This window comes from Haemorhous mexicanus, chromosome 1 (genome assembly GCF_027477595.1).
Source record: "Haemorhous mexicanus isolate bHaeMex1 chromosome 1, bHaeMex1.pri, whole genome shotgun sequence".
In the NCBI taxonomy this organism is placed as follows: domain Eukaryota; kingdom Metazoa; phylum Chordata; class Aves; order Passeriformes; family Fringillidae; genus Haemorhous; species Haemorhous mexicanus.
Genome location: NC_082341.1, coordinates 15,290,018 through 15,316,113, shown reverse-complemented (window position 1 = coordinate 15,316,113; position 26,096 = coordinate 15,290,018). Strand labels below are relative to the sequence as shown.

At 40.8% G+C, this 26,096-nt stretch overlaps 1 protein-coding gene across 26 annotated transcripts in view; it reads left to right on the top strand.

The window, feature by feature from the left end:
* Window positions 1-26,096, top strand: part of SVIL (supervillin) — a 134,168-nt gene that overhangs the window by 57,195 nt on the left and 50,877 nt on the right. For 23 of the 26 annotated variants that reach the window (XM_059840779.1, XM_059840755.1, XM_059840907.1 and 20 more), the window contains 5 exons: window positions 12,625-12,691; window positions 17,771-17,862; window positions 22,637-22,694; window positions 22,818-22,969; window positions 23,377-24,043. In XM_059840779.1, the coding sequence (XP_059696762.1) occupies window positions 22,687-22,694; window positions 22,818-22,969; window positions 23,377-24,043 (827 nt within the window). In that variant the 5' untranslated portion in view covers window positions 12,625-12,691; window positions 17,771-17,862; window positions 22,637-22,686. The remainder of the gene's footprint in view (window positions 1-12,624; window positions 12,692-17,770; window positions 17,863-22,636; window positions 22,695-22,817; window positions 22,970-23,376; window positions 24,044-26,096) is intronic. The other 3 variants (XM_059840792.1, XM_059840801.1, XM_059840810.1) reach the window with 2 other exon arrangements.

Sequence of the window (26,096 nt, the reverse complement as noted above, 5' to 3'; positions counted from 1 at the left end):
TTTCTTCGTGTGGGTGACTTCCCTACCACTTCCCTACCACCTTTTGCATTTAAAATATTCAAAATACAGATTTAAAAAAATGTTAATTCTACCTTTTTCCCCATCTTTAGCACAGGGGAGGAGATAATGCTCTATTTCCAAAATTCCTTCCTGAAGCCTGTCTTAGAATTCATAATGTCTAGGAGCAAAGATGAAAAATGAGAGTGTTAAAATGGAGAAAAGTCAAGTGTAACATTATCTCCCATTTGAAATTAATAAAAGCATAAAAGCATGGGAAAGCCTTTGCTCATGTGCAGTTACACAAACTAAATTAACTGGTGACAAATAAGCAATCACCTGTGAGGGTGTCAGAGTGTTACCTTCCAGATGTGCCTAAGTTTATTGAGATTCTCCTTTTTAACCAAGAGCAGAAGTAGTGTTCCCCTGGTACTTTGAATTTGTCAGTGTGTATTCAGAGAGATTTGAAATGAATAGGTGAACCCATTTCCTCTAGCAAAGCAGTTTCCTCTAGCTTTTCTCTCATCCCAGCCTGAAAGTCTGTGAAATGTGACTGATTTTCATAGTTCAGAGCTAGCCTGACTTCTTCCTAAAACTCTTATCAGGTCTAATGTTCACACAGCAGTTCTTCTCATTCCTTGTGTGCTGTTTAGTTTCCTCCAGCATTCATTATTGATATTCATAAGAGCATATTGTGCTGCTGATCTAAGCAAATTGGACACAAAGTGAGTTGGCTTATTTTAGGACTTACCTTTGTGTAATCATGTCTGACTGGCCCTTTTTTTGAATGTGTGTGCCCCATTTCTTTGTACAAGTGAAACATATTTTGGGCGAGAACAGAGTGAGGGGAAAGTCAGCAATTCTGAGCCAAGATCTGTGTGTGTGCACCTGGACACAGCTTCAGCCCAAAATAATAATGGCTAAGCTTACAAACTATCAGCTGATTTCTTTTTTTTATTTACTGTTTTAAGAGTGAATTGGCCACATATTTTATCTCTTTTAATTATTATAGTGTGAACCCCAGGCTCACAGCAGGAGCGGGACATAACTGTGATAGTTTGGTTACTACAAACCAATAACCAGGGTGATAATCATAGTTTAGTTTTACTCCATCTGCTCAAGACAATTTTCTAGCTGAATCATATGATAAATACATCATTATATCTGATAGTACCACGTAGGTATTTTAGCCTTACCAGGTGGTTTTGATGAAGGATGGAAATGCATTGTCTGTACTGACCTGAAGGGAAAGCCACTGTGTGTGTCCCCTCGCAGGGGTCCCGTGGCAGCGCCGTGGTACCGGGTGACCTGTGCCGCTCTCCTCTGCCTGCCAGCTCTAACCACAGAGTCATCTCCTGGCCTTCCTCAGACTGTGCTGGGAAAGAGGCTGTGACAGTGTCCAAATGTGGCATCTTGAAGTTGCCTTAGGAGTGGCGTAAGGGAGAAAATAGACTGAATCACAAGGGAAGCAGCAGAAGAAGAAGGGTTTTTTAATTTGGCCAGATAGCTATTTTTGTGGAGGGTAAATCATTACTTTTGAAGCCGTCTGTCTGAATTGCAGTGAATCTCACCATAACTGATCAAGAGTAATGCATAATTAACTAGTAGTGCTCAAATGAGTATCTCTGCCTTGCTTTCATCTAGTTCCCTTGGTTCTGGTGTTTGACAAGTACCTGTCTGCTGCCTTGGAGCTGTGAAGGTGGCTGTTCATACCTACACCGCTGCCCTACTTTCGAGCAATTCATGCAGTGAAAAACCTGATTATTTTTTCAGTCTAGTGGTCCTGCAGTGAGCTGTGGTGGAAACTGTACCTGCACTCCCTGCAGTTTGGTTTCACAGTGGTGAAACCAAAGCTCGTCCCCCTCAGCTGTGAGCGGCTTCGCCCGCCGGGCAGCGCCGATGTGCCCCGGCTGCCGCGGCCCTGCCAGCGCGGGGATGGAGCAGAGCAGGGCCGGGAGGCTCCAGCTGCCGCCGGCTCGCAAGGTAAACACTGGGTGACCTCTAAGCCAGCCAGTCAACTCACGCCTGGCCTTATTAGGCAAGCTGCGGAGCCGTGTCTGGGGACGGAACATGCTGGATGAGACGCGCAGCCCAGAACGGATCCGGCGCAGACCCCGGGAGATCCGACCCAGAACTGCGGCGCTGACAGCGAGCTGCTGTGCCTGAGCCCAGCTGTCACTGACACTGCTCCCTGCCTGGCAAATAGCAGCAGTTATGCGAGAGGTGGCTTTAAAAAGTGAAATCCTTCTGTGTGAGTGTTAGTGGCTGTAGTTCTGTTCCTAGCACGTTTTTATAACCTTAGGACGGCAGTTCACACTGTCAGTCCATATACTGAAATATTCTGTGGGCCTTTGTGGGGAAGTGTGTCTTCACTCCTTGCACTGCCTGCTTTCAGAGGAATACTGGACTAAGAGAAACTAATTTTTATTTATTCAATGACTTTGGGACTTGTTTCTCCTCTCTTATTATGCAGTTTTGTGCCTTTTATTGGAAAACTGATTTTTACTGGCTAAAACAATTATCTCGCTCCCAGAGAAAGGATATATTGGCACCCACTGTCTGGGTACAGACCGGGACTAAGCTAGGTTGATTCATACCCACCTCATAAAATCTGACTTTCACATGGAAGAGGCCTTTAAAAAAGTATTTACATTTTTCCTTTCGTGTAATCTCCATAGATTTAGACAAGCAGATGCTGTGCAAACTTTCCCAGGCAGTTCTGGGAAGGCTCTTCAGACCTGACTTGTGATTAACTTCCTCGTACCCCCCTGAGCACCAAGAATGTTGGTGATTTTTGTAGGGGCCTTGGGAGTGAATAAGGGCAACAAAGAGAAAAACGCCATAGCTGCCATGAATTTAAACCTGCTCTCTAGAGAACGGACTCCAGAACTGCAGCATCACTGGGTTAGATTTTTTTTCCTCTTAATTTTTGCTTAGCTGTGCTGCTTGCAAATTAAGCCTGGTACATGTGCCTTTTTCATAGTGCAGTGACAGTACTTGTAGTCGAGCTGTCCTACCTTGACCATCAGCTCTTGAATAAAGCATGCATTTTACTTTATTTCTTTTAATAAATATTTAATTTTCTGAGAAAGCGTTGCAACATGCCATAAACAGGATGGGAGTTGGGGTCATGGATTTCTTGTCTGCAAGGTTGCTGTCTGCCTGAGGCTTGAAAAATTATATTTCAGGGTAAGTATGCAGGGATAGGATGTGGCCTGTGAAATGTCACATCCAAGTGGTAAACAAAATTGGTGTTTTCCTTAGATGACTATCACAAAGAGCCAAAGAACTTTGTTATAAATTCTTCCTTGGGGTATGCGTGCCTCTCTCTGCTCCCTTTTTGGGCTTTTACACACGTGCAGAAGTGTTCAAGGGCAGCCAGGAGAAAACTCAGTAATGTGTCAGGGCTTTTTGTGGCACCTAACTGCGTGGGGCCACTTGCTGCTCCAGGCAAGGAGACAGCCTTGTACTGGTTGCAGACACTAGAAGTGTCAGAAGATGGGGAAACCCGTCCTAGAAACCTTGGCTGCTTGTTTTTGAGGCACACAAATTCAGCAGTCTCCCAGCAGCAGTATAAGCCTAGGGCCAACTCAGCAGCAAAGCTCTCATTCACTGCAACAGCAAAGAAGAAGCTGAGGCTTTACGACTCCAGTGAAGGATGTGAAACACTCTCCAGTGCTGTTTCACTGGGTAAAATGCCATGTCTCCTCAAAGTCCTTGAGCTGTTTAATGATTGAGATTGTCTGTATTGCTGGGAGAGGAGTTCCTGCCTTATCCTCCTTCCCAGCCATTTGCTCAGTGCAGAAATGGATGTGTTCACACCTGACATCTTCTGCTCCTGCTTTGGGCCCAGAGACAAATAGGTGTGACTGAATGCAGATAATGTGCCCCACTGATATATCTGATTACCACATGCGAAAAGGGCGTCTGGCCTTTGAACTTCCTTGAAAGAGCTCCTCTAGACTGATCCTACTCCTAAAGAGGAAAACTTAGGACAGCTTTTAATTATGCTACAGTCTTGTCATGCAGTTTTGCAAACAGTGATGTGAGAGGTAGGGATGTTCCTTATTCTGAAATGTGTTCCAAAACTGAAGGATACCAAAATCTCCTTTGAGGGGTAATTAATTGCTGATATTAATGAGTGGAGTGAAATCTGAAACAGTAATCTGGAGATTGGAAGGGGATTTCTAGTGCAGGCACAAAAATGCCTGTTTTTCTCCCTTTTCCCAGAGCACATTACTAAATAGCCTGTACAAAAAGACCATCCATGTTGTTTCAACACATTTTGTACTAAAAACCTCAGTCCCCTTTATATAGCTTTCTAATCAGCTTTTTTCATCTCTTTGCATATTACCTGTTTTGAAGTACACTACCCAAGCAATGCAGTGCTGAAGTTAAACTGAAGACTTGTCCAAAACACAATCACTGGCCAAACAGAAATTGTTTCACCAGGATGATTTTTTGGAAAGGCTAATATTTGCTTTCCACTGGAGTGATGACACCATGTCAGGAAACTTTATCCTATTTTTAAAGTTCATAAGAATGGCCTCAATTTAAGAAGTGAGAAAATATCACTTCCCCACATACATGGGGTTTGGATGGAGAAGAACAAAGCTGACTGGCATTGCCAACCCAGAATATGTACTGTGGTTGCAAGGTGGGCTGCTGGGACGTGACTTGAGCTTTTAAGTGATTGTACTACTGAAATTATCTTCTGGGAGATTTTTGACCTGTCCTTCAGCTTTGGGCTGACTTCTTGAACAACTTGGCAGAGATTGCTGCAGGCTGAGAGGAAGGGGAAATAAGAAAAGGGAGTGCCTTGCCACATTCCTTTGGAAAGATATGCCTGAATACCAAAAACTGACAGGGTGGCGTGGGGTAGGCAAGAAGCCTGCAGCCTGAGAGGGGAGGTCAGATGGTCTGATGGAAAAGAGTGGTCTGATTTAGCCCAGTCTTCTGACCTTCATTCCTGCAATCATCCACAGCATCTTAGATCTTGGCACAGCTCTTTTTGACTAGCTAAACCAAGGGTGCTCACCTTGGCCAGAAGAGCAGTTGAATAAAATTCATGAGTGCCTTTAGATCTCTTCCCATGAAGAGTGGATGAAAATACGATTTCATCATTACATATAAATGATTAAATAACAGATCACCTCAGTTTTCTGTGCTGCTCGGATTCCTGCTTACCTAACTAGCATATTTGCAGAAAGTTTCATGCAGTCACTGTGGGTTTTCTTTCCTCTGCATTGTTGATTTCTTTAAAATTTTATTTTATTTTTAGGTTTTCTTCAAACAGCTGTCATGGGCTTCTTTGATTTTTGCTTTTATGATAACTGTGAGTCACAACAAAGTATCTACCTCTCTTCATCACTTCTAAACACTTCTAAATATAAATTCATAAGTGATCAAAATTCAAGAGGAAAAAAGGCCTGATCTTGGTGGGACCTGGTTCATAACTCCTCAGTGCTTTGGGGCTGGCAGGCCTGTAAGTTGGGAAGTGTTTTTCAAGTTGTTTAAACTCCAGCTTTGATTAGAGCTATTAGTTTTGCCAGACAAAAGGAAGATATTTTCCTTCTCTTCCTGTGGGAAGCTTCAGAACAATATTTAACTGCCAGCTGGTCCTTCATGAGCGGTCTCAGATTTGAAATGTATACATGCTTAACCTCGAGCTCTAAGCCCAGATGACTGCAAACTTAGCTTCCCGCTGGGCTGCCCCCCTTTCTGAAGGCTGAACTGTTGTTCTCTCTGTGTTTGCTTATGTTGGAAGCCGCTAATGCTGAGGAATTAATGATGGCAGAGGGGGACAAGAACATTACTACCGATTTGTAACACAGCCTTGATAACATAGTTTGGCTGAGCACACTTGTAGGTCCTGGAGACTGGGTCATTTTTTAAGGACAAACTGCTCTTCCTCCTTTCTTCATCAAGTATTTGGAGATTAACTTCTTTTCCTCTGGGAAAGATTTGCTCTTAAACCTGCTGTTTTCAAACAAGCAGCAAAATGCTAAATCCAAGACTTCTTTTCTTGATACCCTTAGTTGACTCTGCTGGCTTACTGGTTTTGTACCCTGTTTTTCTCCACTTCCAAAGCTGGTTAAGGGTCAGCACAGAGGCTCCTCTTGTGACCGGTGATCCCTTTTTGGTGGAAAGGAGGGACAGAAGTGGTCACTTACCTACAGTTCAGTATTCCAAATGATCTGTGTGAAGTGCATAGCATTGCTCTAATACCCAAAGGCTCCAACATCTCAGAGTTTTAATATTGGAAGCAGTGTTGGCACATACCCCTCATCTTGAAACAACACTGAATGAACTCTGGGATTGCAGATTCTGCCCAGCAGCACAGTTTTAGTATCAACAGCAGTGTCAGGAATGTTAAATTGTAGGTGCTGTGCACAGAGCAATGGCTGGTGATCACCTTTCAACCAAACATGAAGAGATCTTGAAGCCAAACTCTAGGTATTTTTGTGAAGAGCTTGATAGAGATTCTTTTTTTAATTGAATATTTTACTTTCCCTTATAATACCTCTCCTTGGACCCATGAGGTAGGCCCTGGATTCTTGACCTGCCAGCTGTATGTAGTAGGAAAAGGAGTCCTATTTGCACCAAAGCCTATCACTGATATTTCTTCCCAGGTGGGAAGTGCCTGACCACTTGGAGAGACTGGCTTCTTACTGTGTACTGTAGGCAGAATCTGAAGAGCACAAGCAAGAGCCCATTTAAAAATTACACAATTATGAAAAGCATTCCAGAGTTTTCCTGTCTTTCTGCAGCTCTCTGTGCTTTCCCTTCTGCGCCTCATTCACCAGGACAAAATGCTGAGGATGATGTATAGCAGAAGAATGGGGGAGCCTGACCCTGATCTCCACAAAAACAACCATACCCCTCCTTTTGTTGTAGGGGACATTGCCAAACAGGGGGGTGACATTTGAGCTGAGCTCACCTCCTTTGTTAGCCGGAAGAGTTGATCCCTTTCCTTATCATAAGATCTTGTGCCTTTTTCTTTGTTCTGGCACCTCCTGAAAAGCACACCTAGCAAAAATTAAAGGGAGTACTTACTACCACTTTGGCTGTCAGGCTGGGTCACTAGGGGAGCAGGACCTAGCAGAGGTGCTGCAGCAGGAGGAATGATGGCTAGGACTGTCTTTATTGGCAGCCTTAAGCTATTGCATCAGCTCAGCTGTCAAGTCTAACTTCTCCTTCAACCTTGCTAAAGATTGCAGACACAATATTTATCAAATGAGTGGTGTTTACTTGAGCTTTATCAGAAACTTCCCTTACTGTGTATCAGATGAGTTACAGGTGGTTAAAAATGCTCCAAGTAATAATACCTCTATTCACAAGATCAGGTAAACAGTCTTCAGACAGGCAGGGTTGAGAAAGATGGGATTTTTTGGGGGGAGGGTGTCTCTTGTTGCTATACCAACACATATCCTGGTCCAGAATTTCCCCATGAGCTGTTACCAGCAGCTCCTTAGTAAGTTCTGCCTCATCTTATTTCTGTGTTTTAAGCACACCTGCACTTATGCCTACGCCATAAAGCACCAGATTTTCATGTCAATTGCAGGTTTGGACTAGTGCCAACAGATTACATTTTTTGTATATATTAGGCTCAAGTACATGGAGGCCTTCACAGCTGGTCAGGAGTGCACAGCAGTGTTGGTTTGTGTTCTGTTGGTAGTGCTGGGAGTGGTTAGAATTAAACGTGAGAGGTGGCAAGGTTACAGGCAAAGAAAAGAAACATGGTATGTCCCATCAAATATTTCTGAACAGAGAAGGTTACTTAATGAGTCAGAGGCTTCAAGGCCGTATTCCTTGTGTTGGGTGACTCCTGTTCCAGGGAGCTCTGGACTGTTGAAAGATCAGCTAAGAAAAGGTGCTTTGATTAGGTTGACTCCAGCATGATTTATGTTTTTAAAAATAAATAGATTAAAACAAATATCAGGTGCATTAGACAAGATGGAATGCATGTTCTTCTATCCATTGCAATAACTTGTTAGCATGAAGAACAGTGTTTTGATGACCTAGACAGGCTAAATACAACCTCATGATGAACCAACAGCCATTAATAGGTTTTTGATAGAGTATGTTTTTCACTTGTGGTTTTGCAGTCTCTTTCACAGCATCATTGCTCGTATCTGTACATTTAAGTTCCCAGCATAGATCAGGGTTCTGTAGGTAAGAATAGTCAATAACTTCAGCCTTGTGTTTCAAGTCTGCCTTTTCATGGTCCTGACAGCCCCAGTCCTGTGGAGAGTTTTCTGCACATAGAATCATGGAATGGTTTAGAATGGAAGGGATCTTAAAGATCGTCTCATTCCAACACCCCTGCCAGGGACACTTTTCACCAGACCAGGTTGCTCAAAGCCCCACCCAGCATGGCCTTCAACACTTCCAGGGATGGGGCAATTCACAGCTTCTCTGAACAACCTGTCCCAGGGGCCTCACCACCCCCACAATAAAGAATTTCTTCCTAATACCCAAACTTACCCCTCTTCAAGTTAAAGCCATTACACCTTGGCCTATCTACAGTAAAGGCCTTTTCCTGCTCTCTTGTAGCCACCTTTAGGTACTGGAAGGTGCTCTGAGGTCTCCCTGGAACCTTTTCCCTGCTGAACCACCCCAGCTCTCTCAGCCTGATACTGATAGTAGCTAAAATCTTTTGGAAGGGAAGAAGTCTGTTGGAGGGAAGCTGATAGACTTCTCTGTCTGTTTGGATGGGGTTATGTGCATGGACCTGTTTCAATCACAAATTTAATGCTTCTTTGTGTCTGTGTTAGACCATCAGGTAGTTCAGTGTGAGTGACTGAGCCAGGGTTATTGCACCATTGCAAACAAATATTTCCAGACTTTCAAAATTAGCTAAAAGGGTTCCAACTCTTCAATCCAAAATCCATCAAATCTGTTTAATAAAAAAAAAAAAAAAAAGGTAGCTAGACAGTACTTTAGAGCAATTTTTCACCTTCTGTCTTGAATTAAAATATTTGGAGCTGTGGTGTCTGTTCTTAAATCCCTACCCCCACCAGTAATTTTGCTCATATGTTATCCATAAATCTTGTCTGTTTTAAATGTTCCAACTAATAGTTAGGCAAAATATTTAAGCATAATGCTATGATTATCAGAGTCCATTTTTTGGCAGCCTGGGTGCTGTTTTTCTTAAATAAGCACTGCAGTTTATCCTGATTAGAGATATGAAGGAATTATTCCTCTTCTCGACATTTTTTCTGTTATTGTTGGGGGGTTTTTTTGTTTGTTTGGTTTCCTAATATGAGGATTCAGGGGTTCTACATTCGTTTTGCAGGAATATAATGTGCGATTTGGCTGGATCTTTGAAGTGGTAATATTATAAATCTCCCAATCACCACTGCCCAATCTGTTTTAGCATTCATGTGCCTAATTTCTGTTCGTAATCTGATTACTGGCTTGAGCTGCTCCGGCTTGCAGCCTATTGCTATGCATTTACTGTACTCCCTGGGACGCAGAGCCTGACAGCTCCAGTCCTGTGCTATGAAAAATCTCTACACGATATTGCTAAGACAGGCCTAAGGGCTGTGCCTGCTTGAGAATTAGCTGCTATTGTAGTTTCTCTTTGCCGAATCCTTTGTTTGTGCAACCATGTTCAGAAATCCTTGGATCTCCAGCTATTTGGGAAATGTTAAATACTCTGAGGAGCAAGGTAAGAGTTCCAAGCAGATAAAAGAAAATGCAGTTTGTGTGTGTTTAATCTCTATGTATGTCTGCATGTGTAAATATTGTTTGACTGGCTCTCCTGCAGCTGCATTAGGTACTTTAGCAATCAGTATGCAGTTAGTCATCTAGGCTATTTTGTTATTTCCTAAAGGACACTTTTGAAAGATCCGATTAGATGGATCTTTTAATTAGCTTAGCATGCCACCGACTTAGGGCCTTTAAATATACTGAGTAACGTTGGAAGGTTATAGCTACTTTTTCTTTTTAGATTGTTCATTTTAAATTTCCTACATATTAAATTATGGATAGTGGTTTTATCGGGTAGTTTGTGCCTAGGAGAGAGGGAACTCTACTGAACAAATGGTTAAACTTGTGAGCAAATCTGATTTACATTTCAGTAAAGATTCTCCTAATTTTGAATAAAAATATTTTCAATTGCTATAATATGATTATGAGCATGTTTAGAATTCTTCAGTAAAAAGCAGAACAAAATGCTGTTGTAAATATTTTTTTTCTGTCTATAGAGTACAGTGAGGGTGTTTTTTTTATCTTTAAATTAACCATTGAATAAGACTCTGCTAAACTGATGTTTCTTTTGTGGGCACATTTACTGTCTTTTGATGCAGAGTTGTTTACTTTTTACCCCTGTGTTTGTATTTAAGACTTCCATATTGTGGTAAGTAAGTTTTATTGGACTTTAATCCCCCCCACATGGTGTTTAATTTGAACAGGAGGAAATACATAAAATATCAAAACTCTGTAATGGAATTTAATTGTCTGCTAAGTTTTTCTGTCTTTGGGAGGAGGGGGAAGATCAGGACTCACCCCTGTGAAACACAGCAAAGTTTTAATTGATTTTGAGGCATTAAAGATGTGGTGTGTACGAATGTTGCTGAATGTGTTTAAGGGGTGCAAGAGCCAAACTGGCTGATGTGCCCCTCCTAGCAGCCCTTCTCCCTCTCTGCTCCCAGGGAAGCAATGCAGGCTCCTTTCTTCCCTTCTCATATTCCCTCCTCAGTTTTGGCTGGGCTAGGCAGAATTTCTCTGTGGTCTGCTTGTGGTTTTCATGGTGGACAGCTGTTCCAGTGCCAATAATTCTAGGATGGGTTGCATCCTGTTAGAACAGCTATAAATTTAAGGTATGCCTGGTTCTGATTAGCTAAGCTGATACTGAGCTGGGCTTTGGAAGTTCGTGCATAGTCCTCTCAAAGTAATGTAAATCTCGCCTTTTTAGAGGATCCATATGGCTCAGAGTATTCTTTTTAATGCTGTAGTGTAAAAGAAAATGATTTATATACCATTCACACTGTTTTTCTTACGATATTCTGTTTTGATCTAACAAGATGTTTTTGTGTAATCTATGTGCTTTATTCTCCACTTAATGGAAAGAGAAAATGAATGTTAACAAAAACAGGAAAAGTTGCCTAATAAAGTTGAAGATTGCTATTATCAAAGCTGCTTGAAATCTTCACTGACTTGTAGCAGATGCCTAGAAAATGCCTTTTTTGCACATTTTTAGCTTCTTTATCAGGTTGTTAAAATCATCTTTTTTTCCATTACTTTTTAAAAGTTTTTTCAATCTTTATACCTGTAGAGGTGGCAGAAGGAAATGGAAGAGGATAAGAAGTTTCTAAATGCTTAGATAAAATGTACCTTCTCTAAATTAAGACCCATATTGTCAGCTACAATAAGTTTCATTAAACCCTTTCTGCAGAAATAAGAGACATTCCACCCAGACTTAAAATACTGTGCATAACCAAAAATTTTTTTTTTTGCTGTTAGGTCTTCCTTGAAATAGTTAAACCTCAGCTCTGAGGTAGAGTAATAGGAGTGTAGCTGCAACTGAATTGTTCTAAAGTCTGGACTGTGTTCTAAAGTCTGTGTCTGTTTTTGAAAAATAAAATGATTGCTGTGTCAGTGACCAACTGTTTATTAATGTAGGGTCTTGGGTAGTAGATTTAATACAGATGGGGATGGAAGGTAATTTTTCATTGGGAGTAAGTTGTCAGTAGCTCCATGTGTTTTTGCACAGCAGTCTCAGACCAGGAGCTGCTCCCTGGCTGGCAGTGCTCTGAGGTGTCTTGGCTGCATCCTCACTGAATGGAGGGAGAGGATGCTTGGAGCACTGTTCCCTCTTGCCACTGGTCATCATTTAGACCCTCTGGTGATGCACTTGATTGCAGAAATGAAAAAGTTTAATCTAGGAGAGGGTGGAGAGATTGCCCATTGCTTGTTGTGGTTCACACAGTTTTTGGAACCCAGAGGTTTTATCATACATGCTTTTTTAACATACACACATCCAGTGTGAACCAGCCTGGAACACTTACTGTCTGCAGTTTTGCTCTCAGTGTAAATATGTGTTCCTCTGTGCTCATAGTATGTTCTAAGGCTATTCAGAAAAAAAAAAAAAAAAGGGAGCTTCCAAACAGTAGACAATCTTCAGAAACATTTCTGTCATGGGTGGTGAAATACTGTTGCAACAGATCCTCAGCTGGACATCTCTTGGCTTCTGCAGTGAATATGCAGTTTTTATAGTATTGCCAGGCTGCAGCCAAAAAGGCTCTTGCTGCTTGCAGCATTTCTCGTTTGCAGAGTGCTTCATAAACATGTCCATAGCCCATTTTATCAGCTGGGAAAGAGTGAGTTTAAATGATCACCTCAGGCTGTATTGCTACACCACAAATACTAGGAATAGAACATGGCAGTTCCATAAAGTGTTGATGCTTTTGATGTGTCTGCTGTCTGTACTCATTTTTGCAAAGCTTTGGTTTTTCACCATCTCGGACATGCCAGCTGGTGCTCCTTTGCTTAGAGAGAAGGCCTCTGCACAGTCTTTTGCAGGGGAAAAAGCTTATGCTTGGAAACTATAACCCAGTGTACCAAAAGTTCCCCATTTATTAAAGCATCTTCAAAATTGTGTGATTTTTTTCTATTTCACAGATTTTGCCAAAGGAAACTCAATCAGATTTAAGCCTTCACGACTGCTCCTAAGGAAGAGAGCATTAAGGTAAGTTGAGTTTTTCTTGCCCAGTGAGGATGGCTGTTTGCAGTAACTTTCATCGCTTGAATCTCTATTTATTCTTTTGTCAGGAAAAGTGATTATTGGACCTCTCACAGGACCAAGCTTTTGCATAGAGCAGATGCTCTGATCAAGCATTGAAAACACCAGCTGCCTCTAAAGTAATGTTAAATTTTCTAGCTGACATTGCTGAAGGGAAAGTCCCACTCTGCACTAAGCTTCCTGCCATTGCAATGCCCATTTTAATGTCCATTTTTCCTTGCATGGCATAGACAAAGTACAGACATCCAGTGTGAACCAGCCTGGAACACTTACTGTCTGTAAATCAGGTGGCTGAAGTGGGTGAATTAATTATACATCCTTGCAGAGAGCAGTCTGGGGGAGAGAGAAGGGGACACTGCACAGATGAGTGGGCTGGTGGTGTTGCTTCCATGCAGGGCTGTGGCTGCCTCGTGGTCTGTGTTCTTAGGGCACATTGCACAAGGCTGAGTAAGGGGATACACTTAAACAGTTAAGCAAGAAGGCAGGTCACAGTCCCTCTCTCTTCCCATCCAAGCTGCCTTGGGTGTCTACATTTGTGCTTGCTGGACTCATTCACAACGGCACAGAGGAATCGAGGTCAGGAGGTGGGAATCGACCCTTGCCCCAGGAACCAGCTGTTTCATTGGCTCAGCTGCACAGGAACCCACCTGCCACAGGTGCACAGGCACATCTTTGTGAGCTTCTTTTCAGTCAGCACACACACCTAGAGCACACCTGGTTCCCTGCCATGTTGTTTCTAAGGTCCTGCAGAGGGATGGAGGGAATGGTGTACAAGACACACTGTGCTATGAAAGCAGGTAGGAGAAAGCAGCAGTGAGAGCAGGAGAGAAGGACGTGGCTGTAAAATGGACCTTTTACATAAGAGTCCAGGGAAGGAAGCTCTCCTGGAGGTAGAGACAGAGAAGAAAAGTGAACAGCAGCACCTGGCTGGCAGGTGTTCAAGTGGGTTTGGTACTTCAATCGTAAAATCTCAGTGTCGGCCATAGCTTTAATTGGGATGGCAGGTCAGTGTTACCAGTGGCATTTGGATCAAACTTCTGGTTGCTTTTGAGCATGTAACTAGGTTAGTGGGACAGCTATTTAGAACCCATATGCTGCTGCTGCAGCAGCAGATGAAGTTTGCAGCCTGGAATCCCTGATGTACAGCATGCAGCTCACACTTGCCTTGGAAGGTGCCAGAACAGTACAACTACTGAGACTGTGAAGTACTCTACTAATCCTGCATTACACTTTGTTTTTAAAGAAAAACTATTGAGATTGTGAAATATTGTTGCCTGTGTTTTAATAGGAATCATCTGAATTCCTGAACAATGGAGAGTATAATGAGTTTGTTGGGGACCTGAGGCCAAGCCACACACAAATCCTGTGTGAAACAAACTGGCAGAACCTCATGCTGTGATTGCATTTCATGAATGCAATCATGATCAAAATCTATATTTCAAGCAAGGAAAGGACAATAAGTTACTCTTTCAATATCCAGATTTTTTCAGGGACTTCAAGAAAGAATTCTTTCAAATGTCTAAATAATTTTTTATTATTTAGAGAAACCCATGTATTCCCTAATTATTTTAATAATAAATGTGCATAGCCTAGCTATTAAGTGCAAAAATTCATAGTGCTGCTGATCAGAATCTGCACCTAAATTTACAGCATGACTAGATGGAGTTACGGTATTTCTAGAAGAGGATTTTGGATGAGTTTGAAGGTACAATATATTTGGCAATCCAAGTCTGACTACCTCACTCTGCTTAAGCAACTGAATTGATGCTGTGACTGCTCCTCCAGCAGAAAAACTAACAAAGCAGGGAGAGCTCTGGAAAGATCCCTTTGAGTAAAAAGGGAAGTATTTTTAAGGAATTACTTATGAGTTTGTTTTTAAAAAAACACTTATAAATGGTGATGAGTAGCCTCCTATAATTTTTTTTTTCCTATTTGGAATTGCCTTAACATCATTCCAACTCAATTTAGATTCCTAATGAATGTTCTTATTGAACACTGTGACATGTCCTAAATATGCCTACTTTCATTTTTAGAACTAATTTGATGTAGGTGTCTATAAATACTCAATTGTTTGGTTGACTCTGTCATCTTCAGAGCAGTGCTGTCTCTGAATCCTCTGTGCATGGGAAAGCAATGTAATTATGCATTGGATTAAAACATTTGGGTTTTCTCATGTGTAAACATTTAAAACAAGCAATTCCACCTGCAGCTTAGCAAGACAGAGCAAAAAAAAGTGTCTGAAGAGATAAAACTCCTTAATTGTGGATAAGATAGTATATGAAAATTGTTAATCTTTAAAAAATAGACAGTAAAAGTTGACAGTCTATCCAGAGGGAAGTGGAAAATGAGGGCACAAGGGAAACTGTGAAGGGACTTTCACAAAGCAGATAACCTGTGATTCTGTCTAGTGCAGAGAGGGTTAAGCTTAGGAAGTTTGTGGTTATTTAAGGAATTTTAATGAAATCTGCCAGTGAGCAAAGGCTGCAAGCCACCCTCTGTATAAGGAAGGAGGGAGCTCCCATACAGGAAGAACTGGATGACCTTGAGGAGTAATAGAAAAGGGATGTAATGTAATAATACTAAGTGCACAGTTGTGCATTGGGGGCTGATAAATTTTTCTGTCACTTGCAACTGATGAAAGCAAAGCCTTTGAATATTAGTTTCTCATGCAGGATTGAGCAACCAATACAGTGTATATGTAAAAAGGCAAATGTGTTATAGATCCCAGCATTCAGCTAGGTATATAATAATGCTTTCTCTATTAAAAAATCGTATTTTCTTAAGATACTGCTAAGACTGGAATCAAGACTACCCAATTCTGGTCACCATATACAAAAAAAGATTACTTAAGACTGGAATAAGTAGAGGACATTGTAACAGATAATCAATGAGACTGAGAGCCTGTCCTGAGAAATCTGAATGCATGAAGATAACCTCTTTTAAGAAAAATAAGCAAGGTAACTGACAACACTGGCACAAGAACAAATGGATGGAAACACAGTGACAGACATTTAAACAGGGTGTAAAGGAGCTCTGCCTTCAAAGTCACTAGAACTCCCTGGAGGGGAGGAGCAGGAGGGAATGTAACCAGTTTACAAGCAATCCAATAATATGGTTGTTTATAGAACCATCAGGCTAATGCCAGTCCTGATTTCGTGATTTTACCCTTGGAAATTCACTTGGGAAATAAGCATAGTGGTGGATGTTCACACACAGTTCATTTAAACAAGGATTTTGCTGTTCAGTGAATGCTTTTCTGTACAAAGCCCCTTGTTTAGGGAAGCTTAAGGTGCTGCACTGTCCCAAGCATTATGAAAGTAACTGGAGATACTGCTAAATAAAGCCAAGGTATTCAAAAGTCTGAATGACTTTGAAGCTCATTCAAATGAGCTGGATCCTTCAGCACTTTTGTCTTAAGTAATTAAGTTGATTTGGCAAAATAAATTTGGGCTTGGTTTATAGCATTAGGCCAATATCATTTGCATTTTTCAAACTCATCCTCAGCTAAAAGGAGTAGAAGCTGCTTTCACATGGGAACTGGGTATCTCTCCATCGAGGGTTCTCCAGAAGTGTGTCTGTAAGAAAATTAGATATTGTGAGACTAGTAAGAATTACAAGTGTTGGTAGTGTGGGGTCAGGCATAGAAAAACATCCAGTTAACTGTCTGAGTCTCTGCCCAGTCTCAGATGACACATGGATCCATCTGCTTGTGGCTGCTGTGTGCCATTTTTTCATTGTGTTTTGATTTTTGTTTAGCTCAATTACCATGTGTTTGCTGTGTAAGGACACACAGTTCTCTCTAATGGACAGCTTATTGCAGCTCTCCATCTTCTATTTGTTATTTTCTGTAGTGGCTAACATTGCTTTTCTTGGCAGTACCTGGAATAATTTCTCTAAGTGCAGTTGTTGGAGACAATTTGCAGCAGGTGGCATGGTGCCTGGTTGTGACACAGCCCAGTTTCTTCATTGTCATTTCAAGGATTTTATTCTCCCCTCAATATGTTAAAAATATATGTTATTTATAAACAATATATTTATAAACAGGAATAATTATGAAACATATTAGTCAATATATGTTAAAACTCTTTTCAGTGAGAATTATTCTTTGGAAATAGTGACTACAGAATTCATACCCTTGAAAAAAAAGCAGCCATTTAAAATCTGTCCTCAGGAAGGATTTTCCAACAGTAAGATTGTGCAGTTTTTCTTATCAGAATGACATTAAATCATACAGCACACCACTGCTGTGACAAAATGAAGAACCTGGGATCACTGTGAGGATTTATATGTGTTACACCTGTCTGCACAGTTTACTAAAGGCTTTAAGACCATTATAAGTTTTCTTATGCCCCACTGGGATAGTCAGAATGGCTGAATACAATAATTTGTTCTCTATTTTTATTGATTGGAGAAAAAAAATCTTGCTTACAAGGAGGAACACTTCCTCCAGAAAAGTCTCTGTAGACAGTTGGGATCTACTTTAGATGATTATGGCACCTACATCTTACAGTTAAAATTTGCATTTTTAAAGAAATATTTTGTTTCATCTAAATGGGTAGTTTTCTTGTTTTGAAAAGACATGGTGTAAAATTAAATTATCTGGTACTCCTATTAGCATATTATAAACTGTGTAAGATCCAGAGAACAGTGCAGTAACAGCAACAGAGTAGTTGTGCAGAAGGTTTCTAGGTGGAGTGTACATGCAGTACTGCATTTGATGACATTTTAATATTTATGAAGAACCATTCAATATAGATTATATTAAATGTACTTGCTTAGTAGAGCATTTTGAAGGCAGTCAGTAATCTAATGCAAAAATGTGTCACAGTCAGTTCCAAACAAGTTTCAAATTATGTTAGGTTTGGCTTTCTGAGTTTCTTTGGGTTATTTCTTAGCTCATTGTTAGGGAAAATATTTTCTTTGGTATCTCTGTTAGACTATCTTGCAGTAAATTGGTTATGTCTTGGGTTTATTTGATTTGTAGCAGAGACATCCACAGTTCTGTAAACCAGATGTTGCTTTCAGTTTTCAGAAGGAGTTCTCCCTTGAAGATAAAGAAGAACTTGCAAACAGCACAAAGGATATTGATGCTAATCTCTTAGCAGTACTTCCCAAAGGTAGGTGAGGGAGACATACTGTGAACACAAGTGGTAATTTAACAGCATGTGAAGTTTCATCTATGCAAGTGCAATGCACAGTTAAAATCACTTAGGCACAGATGTTTTGTAAATGAGTTTTCCCTGTGAAGTATGCATGAAGGATGAAACAGGATGAACCACAATGCTCTTTTACAAGACCTTCCTGCATCCCTGCTTTATAAAGTTCAGCTTTGTTTACCTGTTTCAATAAGTTAGTAGTTGAAATCCAAAACTTTAGAGAGGTTTAATTTTTTTTTTTTAACAAATAGATTAATCTTGAGTTCAAAAGTATTAACTTGACTTGTAAAGAGTCATATCTCCTTCCAGGCTCCCCTGGTGGTTGGTGGAGTCACTGTGCTTGCATGACCTATTGACTTGAATTTTTGTCTTGCGTGCTAAAAGGCCTGCAGTACATATGGAGCTTAGTTTGTGGGATATTTTATATTTTCCTTCTATCTTAGTCTGAGTACTTTCTGAAGAAAACAGCAGTTCCATCTTTATCATTTGACACAGCAGAGGTAGAGGCAAGAATTAATTCTCTTGAATTATTTAGAGAAAATCATAATGTGCTTGACCCCCAAAGGGTGACATTTGACTGAAGAGCTATGTGCAACTGGCACAAAGATATTCCTTTCATTCAAGGATGCTATGGACATCAGCACTTGGATTAAAATTGTGTGTGTATATGTTCTGGTGGTATTTACTCTTTTCAGACAAGCTACAAGACTAAATGCAACAATTCCAGTATAAAGGAACTGGCTTGCTCTTTTAATGTCATTTGTTGCAGAGTTCCTCTGGAAAGGAGCACTTCTTCCAGCATAACATTTAAGTGCTATATAAGTGACATGCTTGCTTTTAAATATGATCATTACAGATGTTCAGAAAGAAACATAGTTGGCAAAATGATGGAATAGAGTGATGTGTATGTATGCAATACAGACTTCTGACAGCACCAGACAGTAATAATCCATAGTCCCTCACTATTCCTTGCACTTAGCCTTACAGTCATGTGGGCAGGAACTTAACTGAGCCTTCACTTGAGAAACCTTATCTGTAAGTTGCTTCACAGTGAACTAATTTCTATTCCAGGATGTTTCTATTTTTCAAAGAAATAGTCTCATAATGAAGGTATCATATTTGGTGACTGAAGAAACAGCACTGGGAGCTTTTGGTTGCATTGCAACGGGACTACTTAAAGGCCAGGGCTTTTTGAAAATCCAGGTTATTTTCTAGAGCCTTTCTAGAGTTAATTTTGATCCAGGATTGCATATGTTGAGAAATTGAAGGAATATGTTTACTTTTCAACTGATACAGACTGAACTGAGGCCTGCAGTTGGGCATTGAACATGTCAATACACCTTTGATGGCATAAACAGAAGATAAATGCTTTTCCAGCCTAGTTTTAAGACCATCATCTTTCCAGTTGTGGAGAGGAGGAAGTAGGAATGAGGCTGGTAGGCTTTGCTATTCTGTTAAATTTTTCTCAAAATGAAAATGTGTGGTACCTGTTTTGCAATGGCTATTCACCATCTCTGAGAAATTAATCCTCTGGCAGGTAACCTTTTGATCCATTGTGAAGTCTATCCAGGCTTCACAAGTGTACAATGCTCCCCCTCTATTATGTACTTTTGGAAGGCTTAATTGAGTTTTTACAGCTTCTGTATTGTAAAAAGAAGACTGCTGTCACATGGCTGCAACTTTATTCACATGTCCCCTCTGCAGCTGTCAAAAAGGGCTTTCAGCATAAGCATGTTTATATTCTGCAGCAGGTTTCTGAAAGATTTCTATAAGAAATATTCCACCTTAATTTAAGGAGTTTTTAAAATATAAGATGTGCTCCAAATGTACTTTTGATTTTTCAATCTGGATCAACATATGGAACAATACTGGTTTTGCTAAATAAAGGTATTCCAAAGTAAATTTTGTTTTGAAGGACTACAGTTGCCAAAGTTAAGATGCCTCTTGACAGTTTACCTCAGAGGGTGTCCTACCACAGCATCCTGCTCAACATCCTAAAATAAACCCTCAAGTTCAGAGTTGTTTCTGAGCTGTGGCTGTTGTTCCTCTTCCACTTAACTGACCAATGGTTCTTACAAATGTGTTGCCATGAAGTAATCTAGATAAGGAGCTTTTACTGTGAAATTAATTATTTTAAGCTTCTTAGTCTTTTCTTGTGTGCTGAATCAGATTTTTGTGCTACTTTTTAGGTAGAAATGTTGCTGTTCTTTAGTGCTCCCATTTTGTTGCTTGTGATGGTCACATGGGAAAACATCCCATGGACAGATGGGAGCTGGCACCAACATACTCAAATTGTAAACTTAAAAGGAGAAACCTGGTCACCTAAATTTGCAAGGGCCAACCAGTGTCCTTGGGAGTGAAATGTCTCCAACTAGTTTTTATGTTTTGAATTAAAATATTTTATTCATCAAAAAGAACCCAATAGACTAGAAGATTTTCTTCATTTTGTCTTCTTTTGGTTTTGCTTTATTTGTGCTTTTTTTTCCCTCCTTGCCAAAACAAGAATATTGCTGGAACTGCTTTCCCCAGAAAAATTCTGCAGATGTTGTCCAACCTAGCTGAAATTACTTCTGTGATCTCAAGCTTGGAAAAAGTGTAAGGCAGCATAGAGTAGTCCCATGCTATTTTTGTCCCGTGTTGTTTGGGGAGGTGTTGGGAGACAGTTTTCATGAGACCAGTGCTCTTTTTAGGACTGCAGAGTGGTAGTTGAATCTCTGGAACTTCAGCTAGCATGTAGCAAGAGAGTGTTGAGCTAATGCTTTAGGAGTTCTTTGGATGTTCCACATTTCTTGTATGTGGACAACTTATGGTCAAGTTTCCTTTTCTGGAGGTGGGGGGAGAGAGGACTTTCACTAATAAATGAAGCTGTGCTTTAGAGATTTTCTAAAGCTTGTAAAAGACCTGTTCTCTGAAGGTGGTTTTGGTGACTGTGTAAATTAGTGACTAGGGGAAAAAAAAGGATCAGGATTTGGATGGAATGTGATTTTAGTAACTCTGAGCTCTGGAGGCCTTTGACTTGTCTGAAGACAGACAATATGGGTTCTGTTTTGACAATGTTATGTGTATATAGCCAAAACATGGAACAGAGAAACTCTAATAGCTAGTGGAACATCATTAAACAATAGATTTGGGGAGGTGAGAGCAAAGTCTTTATGAGAAATCATTTCCTTTGGTGTGAAGGAGAGCAGCCTTCCTGAAGTGAAGGCTGGTTTCAAATGGCTGGTTCCATTCCCAGCACAGCTTGAGTAAACAGGGCAACAGTGGAAACTCCTCATGCATTGAGAGAAAAGTCTGTGAAAACACAATATAAAGGCTCATCTTTGCTTTGGTGTTGGTTCAGGATCAGATTGTGTTAATTCTTGCTGATCCTGCACATTTTATCTGTAGTCCTACTTTTAGGCTTTTCAGCATGTAAGGTTGATGTGACAGTCAATGTCAACAGTATCTATGAGGTGTGAGCACTGGTATTGGGTACAGCAAACTTCCTGGATGAGTCAGCTGAGCTGGAACCCTGACCAAGCCGTGCATGTTAAGTTCTTGCAGTAGAGGGAAGGCAGAAAAGGTGCATCTGACCTATAAAAGGGCGGTGTTTCAATAATATTTATCTTCTAAGTATCTAGAGCAATGAGGTCTGGTAGCAAGAAAAATAAGGTGGTTGGTTTACCTCTGCAGTGGAACAATGTCAGCTAGATACTCCTGACTCATCAGGTGTTTCTGATGGCAATCTCTGCCAATTTAGCTGGCATAGACTTTCACTTGCTTTAACTTTTGATCCCTGGGTCACCAGGGTTAGAGCCCCAGAGGTGCACTGGCACAAGAATAGGTGCACACAGCTTTCAGCACCGTGTTTGCCAAGGCCACAATGTGCGGATGTGCATGTCTGTGTGTTAGGCACACCCCACCCCAGTCCACTGCTTCCCTGGACAGCCTGGGAGTTTCTCTTCCTGGTGGTAAGAAGTCTCACTGCACTTATTTGTGAGGCACTCACTGCTCCAGTTTGGTCTGCACATGCACATATGTGTGTATATATAGGGATTACTTCATCTATCGTGCCTCCCCTTGGTTCACTACAATTTTGTGGACTGTGGCAGCTGTCTGCTAGCACTTAACACCAGCAAAGGGTTCAGGGGAAGAGAAGGAAAGTAAGTCCAATTAAAACTACAAGGGAAAGGTAGCAAAGTAGCAAGTGATTAAGCATGCAAGAGTACCATGATGGTGCATGGTAATTTTCACTTCAGCAGTGAGTCACTGGGATTCTTGGGATTTGATCAATATAAGGGTGTGGAGGAAAGTAAGGAAGAGGGGACCTCTCCCTTACTGCTTCTCTTTAAACATGGTCAGTCCCTGACCTTTGAGCAGTCAGGGTAAGCAGACTTTCCATACTGCCTGGTTTTGAAATGGGTTACTAGGGCACATAAGTTTGACTTTAGCTATCAAAATACAACTTGTCCAGTATATACTAGATCTTGAAAACTTCTGGGATGGGCATGGCAGATTTGGGCTTAGCCTGGAAGTACGTGGAGGAGAGGAGTACTTGATGGTCACACCTCTGCACCTAATGCACTTTTAACAGCACAACCTTAATAAAACTAGGAAAACAAGAGGAAAATGCTCATTTCCTCACAAAAGCTATTTCAATCCACTGAACTTTGACTGTTCCTTCTTATTCTAAAGCATTTTAGCAAGTTTCTGAAACTTATTGTTTTATAAGCTACATAATGTTTTGTTGTCTCAGTTTCAGAATTAAGAAAACTCTTTGAACCAAACAACCAAGATTTTTTGGAAATGAAAAGGTAAAGGAAAAAAGTGTTTGGCCTATAAAACAAAACACACAGCTTGTTTTGTTACCTCCTCGTAGAAACTCTGCCCGCGAATCTTCAAGATGCCTGTTTTCACATTTTTCACATATTTTTCAGAAAAGAAAGAATAGCTAGGCGCTTAGAGGGAATTGAGAATGATACACAGCCTATGCTTCTACAAAACTGCCCAGGATCAGTCACACACCGTTTGCTAGAGGAAGATACACCAAGATATATGCGAGCAACTGACCCATACAGCCCCCACTTAGGTAAGTGGCACATGGCAGTCGGTCTTGCACTGCTGAATTACTTCATGTTTGCTACACTATCAGCCTAGAAGCTCTTCTACAGAAGAGCTCTGACAGGTTGTTTGTGGGTTTTTTTTTTAATTTGCCTGTTAAGTCTCCAGTTGTCTTACTTGAAAAATGTTCATTGTTCTTACTGCTTTAAAATAACTGAATTGAGAACTATTACTTATTAAAGAATTATTCCTAATACATATTTCTTAATTGTTTGTATGTGCTTCTGGAGGCAAAATTGCAAAAATATAATGTGTCTGTGCAGTCACTTTTATTTGTAAGAAAATGGAAAGCTTTTAGTTCAATCAGTTTGAGGGGTGGGTGGGGTACCTGGAGTTTTGGGAAGGACTTGCTCATATATGTTGCACTTTTGACAGGAAGATCAAATGAAGAAGAGGAAACTTCAGACTCTTCTGTAGAGAAACACCCCAGATCATCCAGATACCGATCAGAAACCACAGGAGGTAATACAGAGCCCTTGTACAGTACAGCAAACATGGATGTCCAGGAGCTAGAGTCAAAAGCAGAGAGAATAGCTAGGTACAAGGCAGAGAGGCGACGCCAGCTGGCAGAAAAGTATGGATTAGCTCTTGAATCTGACTTGGATTCTGACTACTCGTCCAGATATACCCGGGCAAGGAAAGATCCTGACAGCGCGGAAAGAAAGGGAGTGAAAAGTGAAAGGCAAGATGATGAAAACAAGGACTATGGCACCCTCTATTTTTCCAGGACTGAGACAAAGTCATCGAAGAGTGTGATTTCTGACTCCAAAGAGTACTCCAGCCGTGAAGATAAAGATGACCTCTCAAATGAAAAGGGTGTTAGAAAAGCAGATGACAGTGCCATTAGACAGGCTTCTGAGCCTTCAGCAACCTTGGATAGTTCTGTCTCCCTTTCCCTTTCTGGACGAGACTCTTCCTGCTATAACGAAGTGCCAATGCCACCAAAGCAAGCCCCCCGAGAGTCCCTCTCTTCACCAAAGCGGGCAGCCTCACCCACCCACTTGCAGAATGACCAGCCCTTGCACAGTAACAGCAGACAAAGGTAAGTATGATTTCTGTTTTTTGTTTTGCTGTAGATTCCTTTATCAGCTTCTGCATCAGCATCTACACTATTAATGTATTTATTACCCTTCAAGAATGTATTTAGTTGCTTTGGATGTCTCAGGCTGGATTAGTTGGGTTTATTGTATCACAGTGTGTGTCTGATACAAGGAAGTGGCTATGTATTTCTCTAATTAGCTGTGTCCTTGGTTTCACTTTCTATTTATAGAATTTTTGCTAAAATTAGGCCCTTTGTGGGGAAGATACAAAATGGAAATTGAAGGAGTTATGGTTCTAAATCTCCTTGGGTTTTGTTTTTTGGTTTTTTAATAACCTGTTAGAGGAAGTCTTTAACTTTCTTTCTTTTATACCTTGTAATTGTTGGCTAGGAGCTTCCAAGTAGAGGCAAGCTGCTTCTCATTGAAAATTTGACTATCTTTATGATGGCTTCTGCCAAAATAGAACAGTGTGCAAACTTATAAGCTGAAGAGTGTCTAGGGTCAGTTGAAATAATAGTTGATTTATTTTCCTGATGTGAAAATATAAAAACCCTTTTGAACTGTGGTAGTCGATTTTTCAGATAATATCAGGCATATACGTGCATGAAGGGGCATAGGGAAGGGTTAAAATTCTATGCTGAATTGCTTTAGACCTGACAAATTTACTGTGGTAATAGGGTAACCAGATTCTTCCAAAAGGAAAAAATAATTAGTTTCCACTAATTTTACATTACAATTTCTCAGTATGGTGTAGAAATGCTGTCAAATTCTTATGCTGACTGAAAATAATGTGTGACTAAGAATTTTTTGAAGTATGATTTTCTCTAAGAGTGAGTCTTTAATTTCTTGGTAGGAGGATAGATATAAAATAATAACTTAAAATGTTGCAACTAAAAATTATGTAAATGAGAACTTAATTTTATACATATGTGCATGATGCTGAACAGTGTTGACTATTTTTAAGAAATGGAGGTAACTGGTATAAACTCAACCATTTATGCTTTCTATAGTGCACAAGAGCTTTTCCATTCCCAATTGTGAGAAATCAGGAAAAAAAAGGAAAGACACCAACATGGATTATTAAAGAAGTAAATGCACAGTAGTGAGCAGAGACAGGTGTTTTGGGAAGAGTTTAAGGACACTGCCCAGTTGTGTAGAGATGAGGTTAGGAGGGGCAAGGTGAAGCTGGAACTGAATTTGGCAAGGAATGCAAAGCCTGGCAAGGACTTCTATGTATGTTAGCTGGATATGAGAGGTCAAAGCAAAACCGGTAACAACGGATGAGGAGAAGGCTCAGCTACTTTTTTGCCTCAGCCTTCAATGGGAACCTCTCTTTCCACACCTCATGAGTGGGTAGACAGCTGGGTGGTGACTGGGGAAGCAAAGTCCCTCCCACTATAAGAAAAAAATCATGTTCCTGACTGCCTGAGGAAACTGAACAAAAATAAGGCTGCAGGACCCAATTAGATTTATCCTGGAATCTTGAGGGAATTGGCTGATATATCTCCATGATATCTGAGCAGTCAGGTGAAGTCCCAAGTGTCTGGAAAAAGGGAAACATTGCACCCATCTTTAAAAAGGATAGAAAGGAGGATACTGGAAACTGCTGCCCTGTCAGCCTCACCTCTGTGCCTGGGAAGATCATGGAACAGATCCTCTCAGAAACTCTGCTAAGGTACATGGAGAACAGGGGGGTGATTCGGGACAGCCAGCACAGCTTCTTCAAGGCAAGTCCTGCCTCACCCATCTAGTGGCCTTCTATGGTTGAGTGACTACATAAGGGGACAAGGGAAAGGCTACAGATGTCTCTATCTGTGCTCCTGCAAGAGCACACAGTGCCCCACAGCATCCTTCTCTCTAAATTGAAGATCTATGGATAGATTGTTCGGTAGATGAGGAATTGGTTGGACAGCTGCATCCAGAGAGTAGTGGTCAACAACTCAGAGTCCTGATGGACATCAGTGACAAGTGGTGTCCTTAGGGGTCTCTGTGGGGACCAGGGTTATTTAATGTCTTCCTCAATGACACAAGGGGGTTGAGTGCACCCTCTGCAGT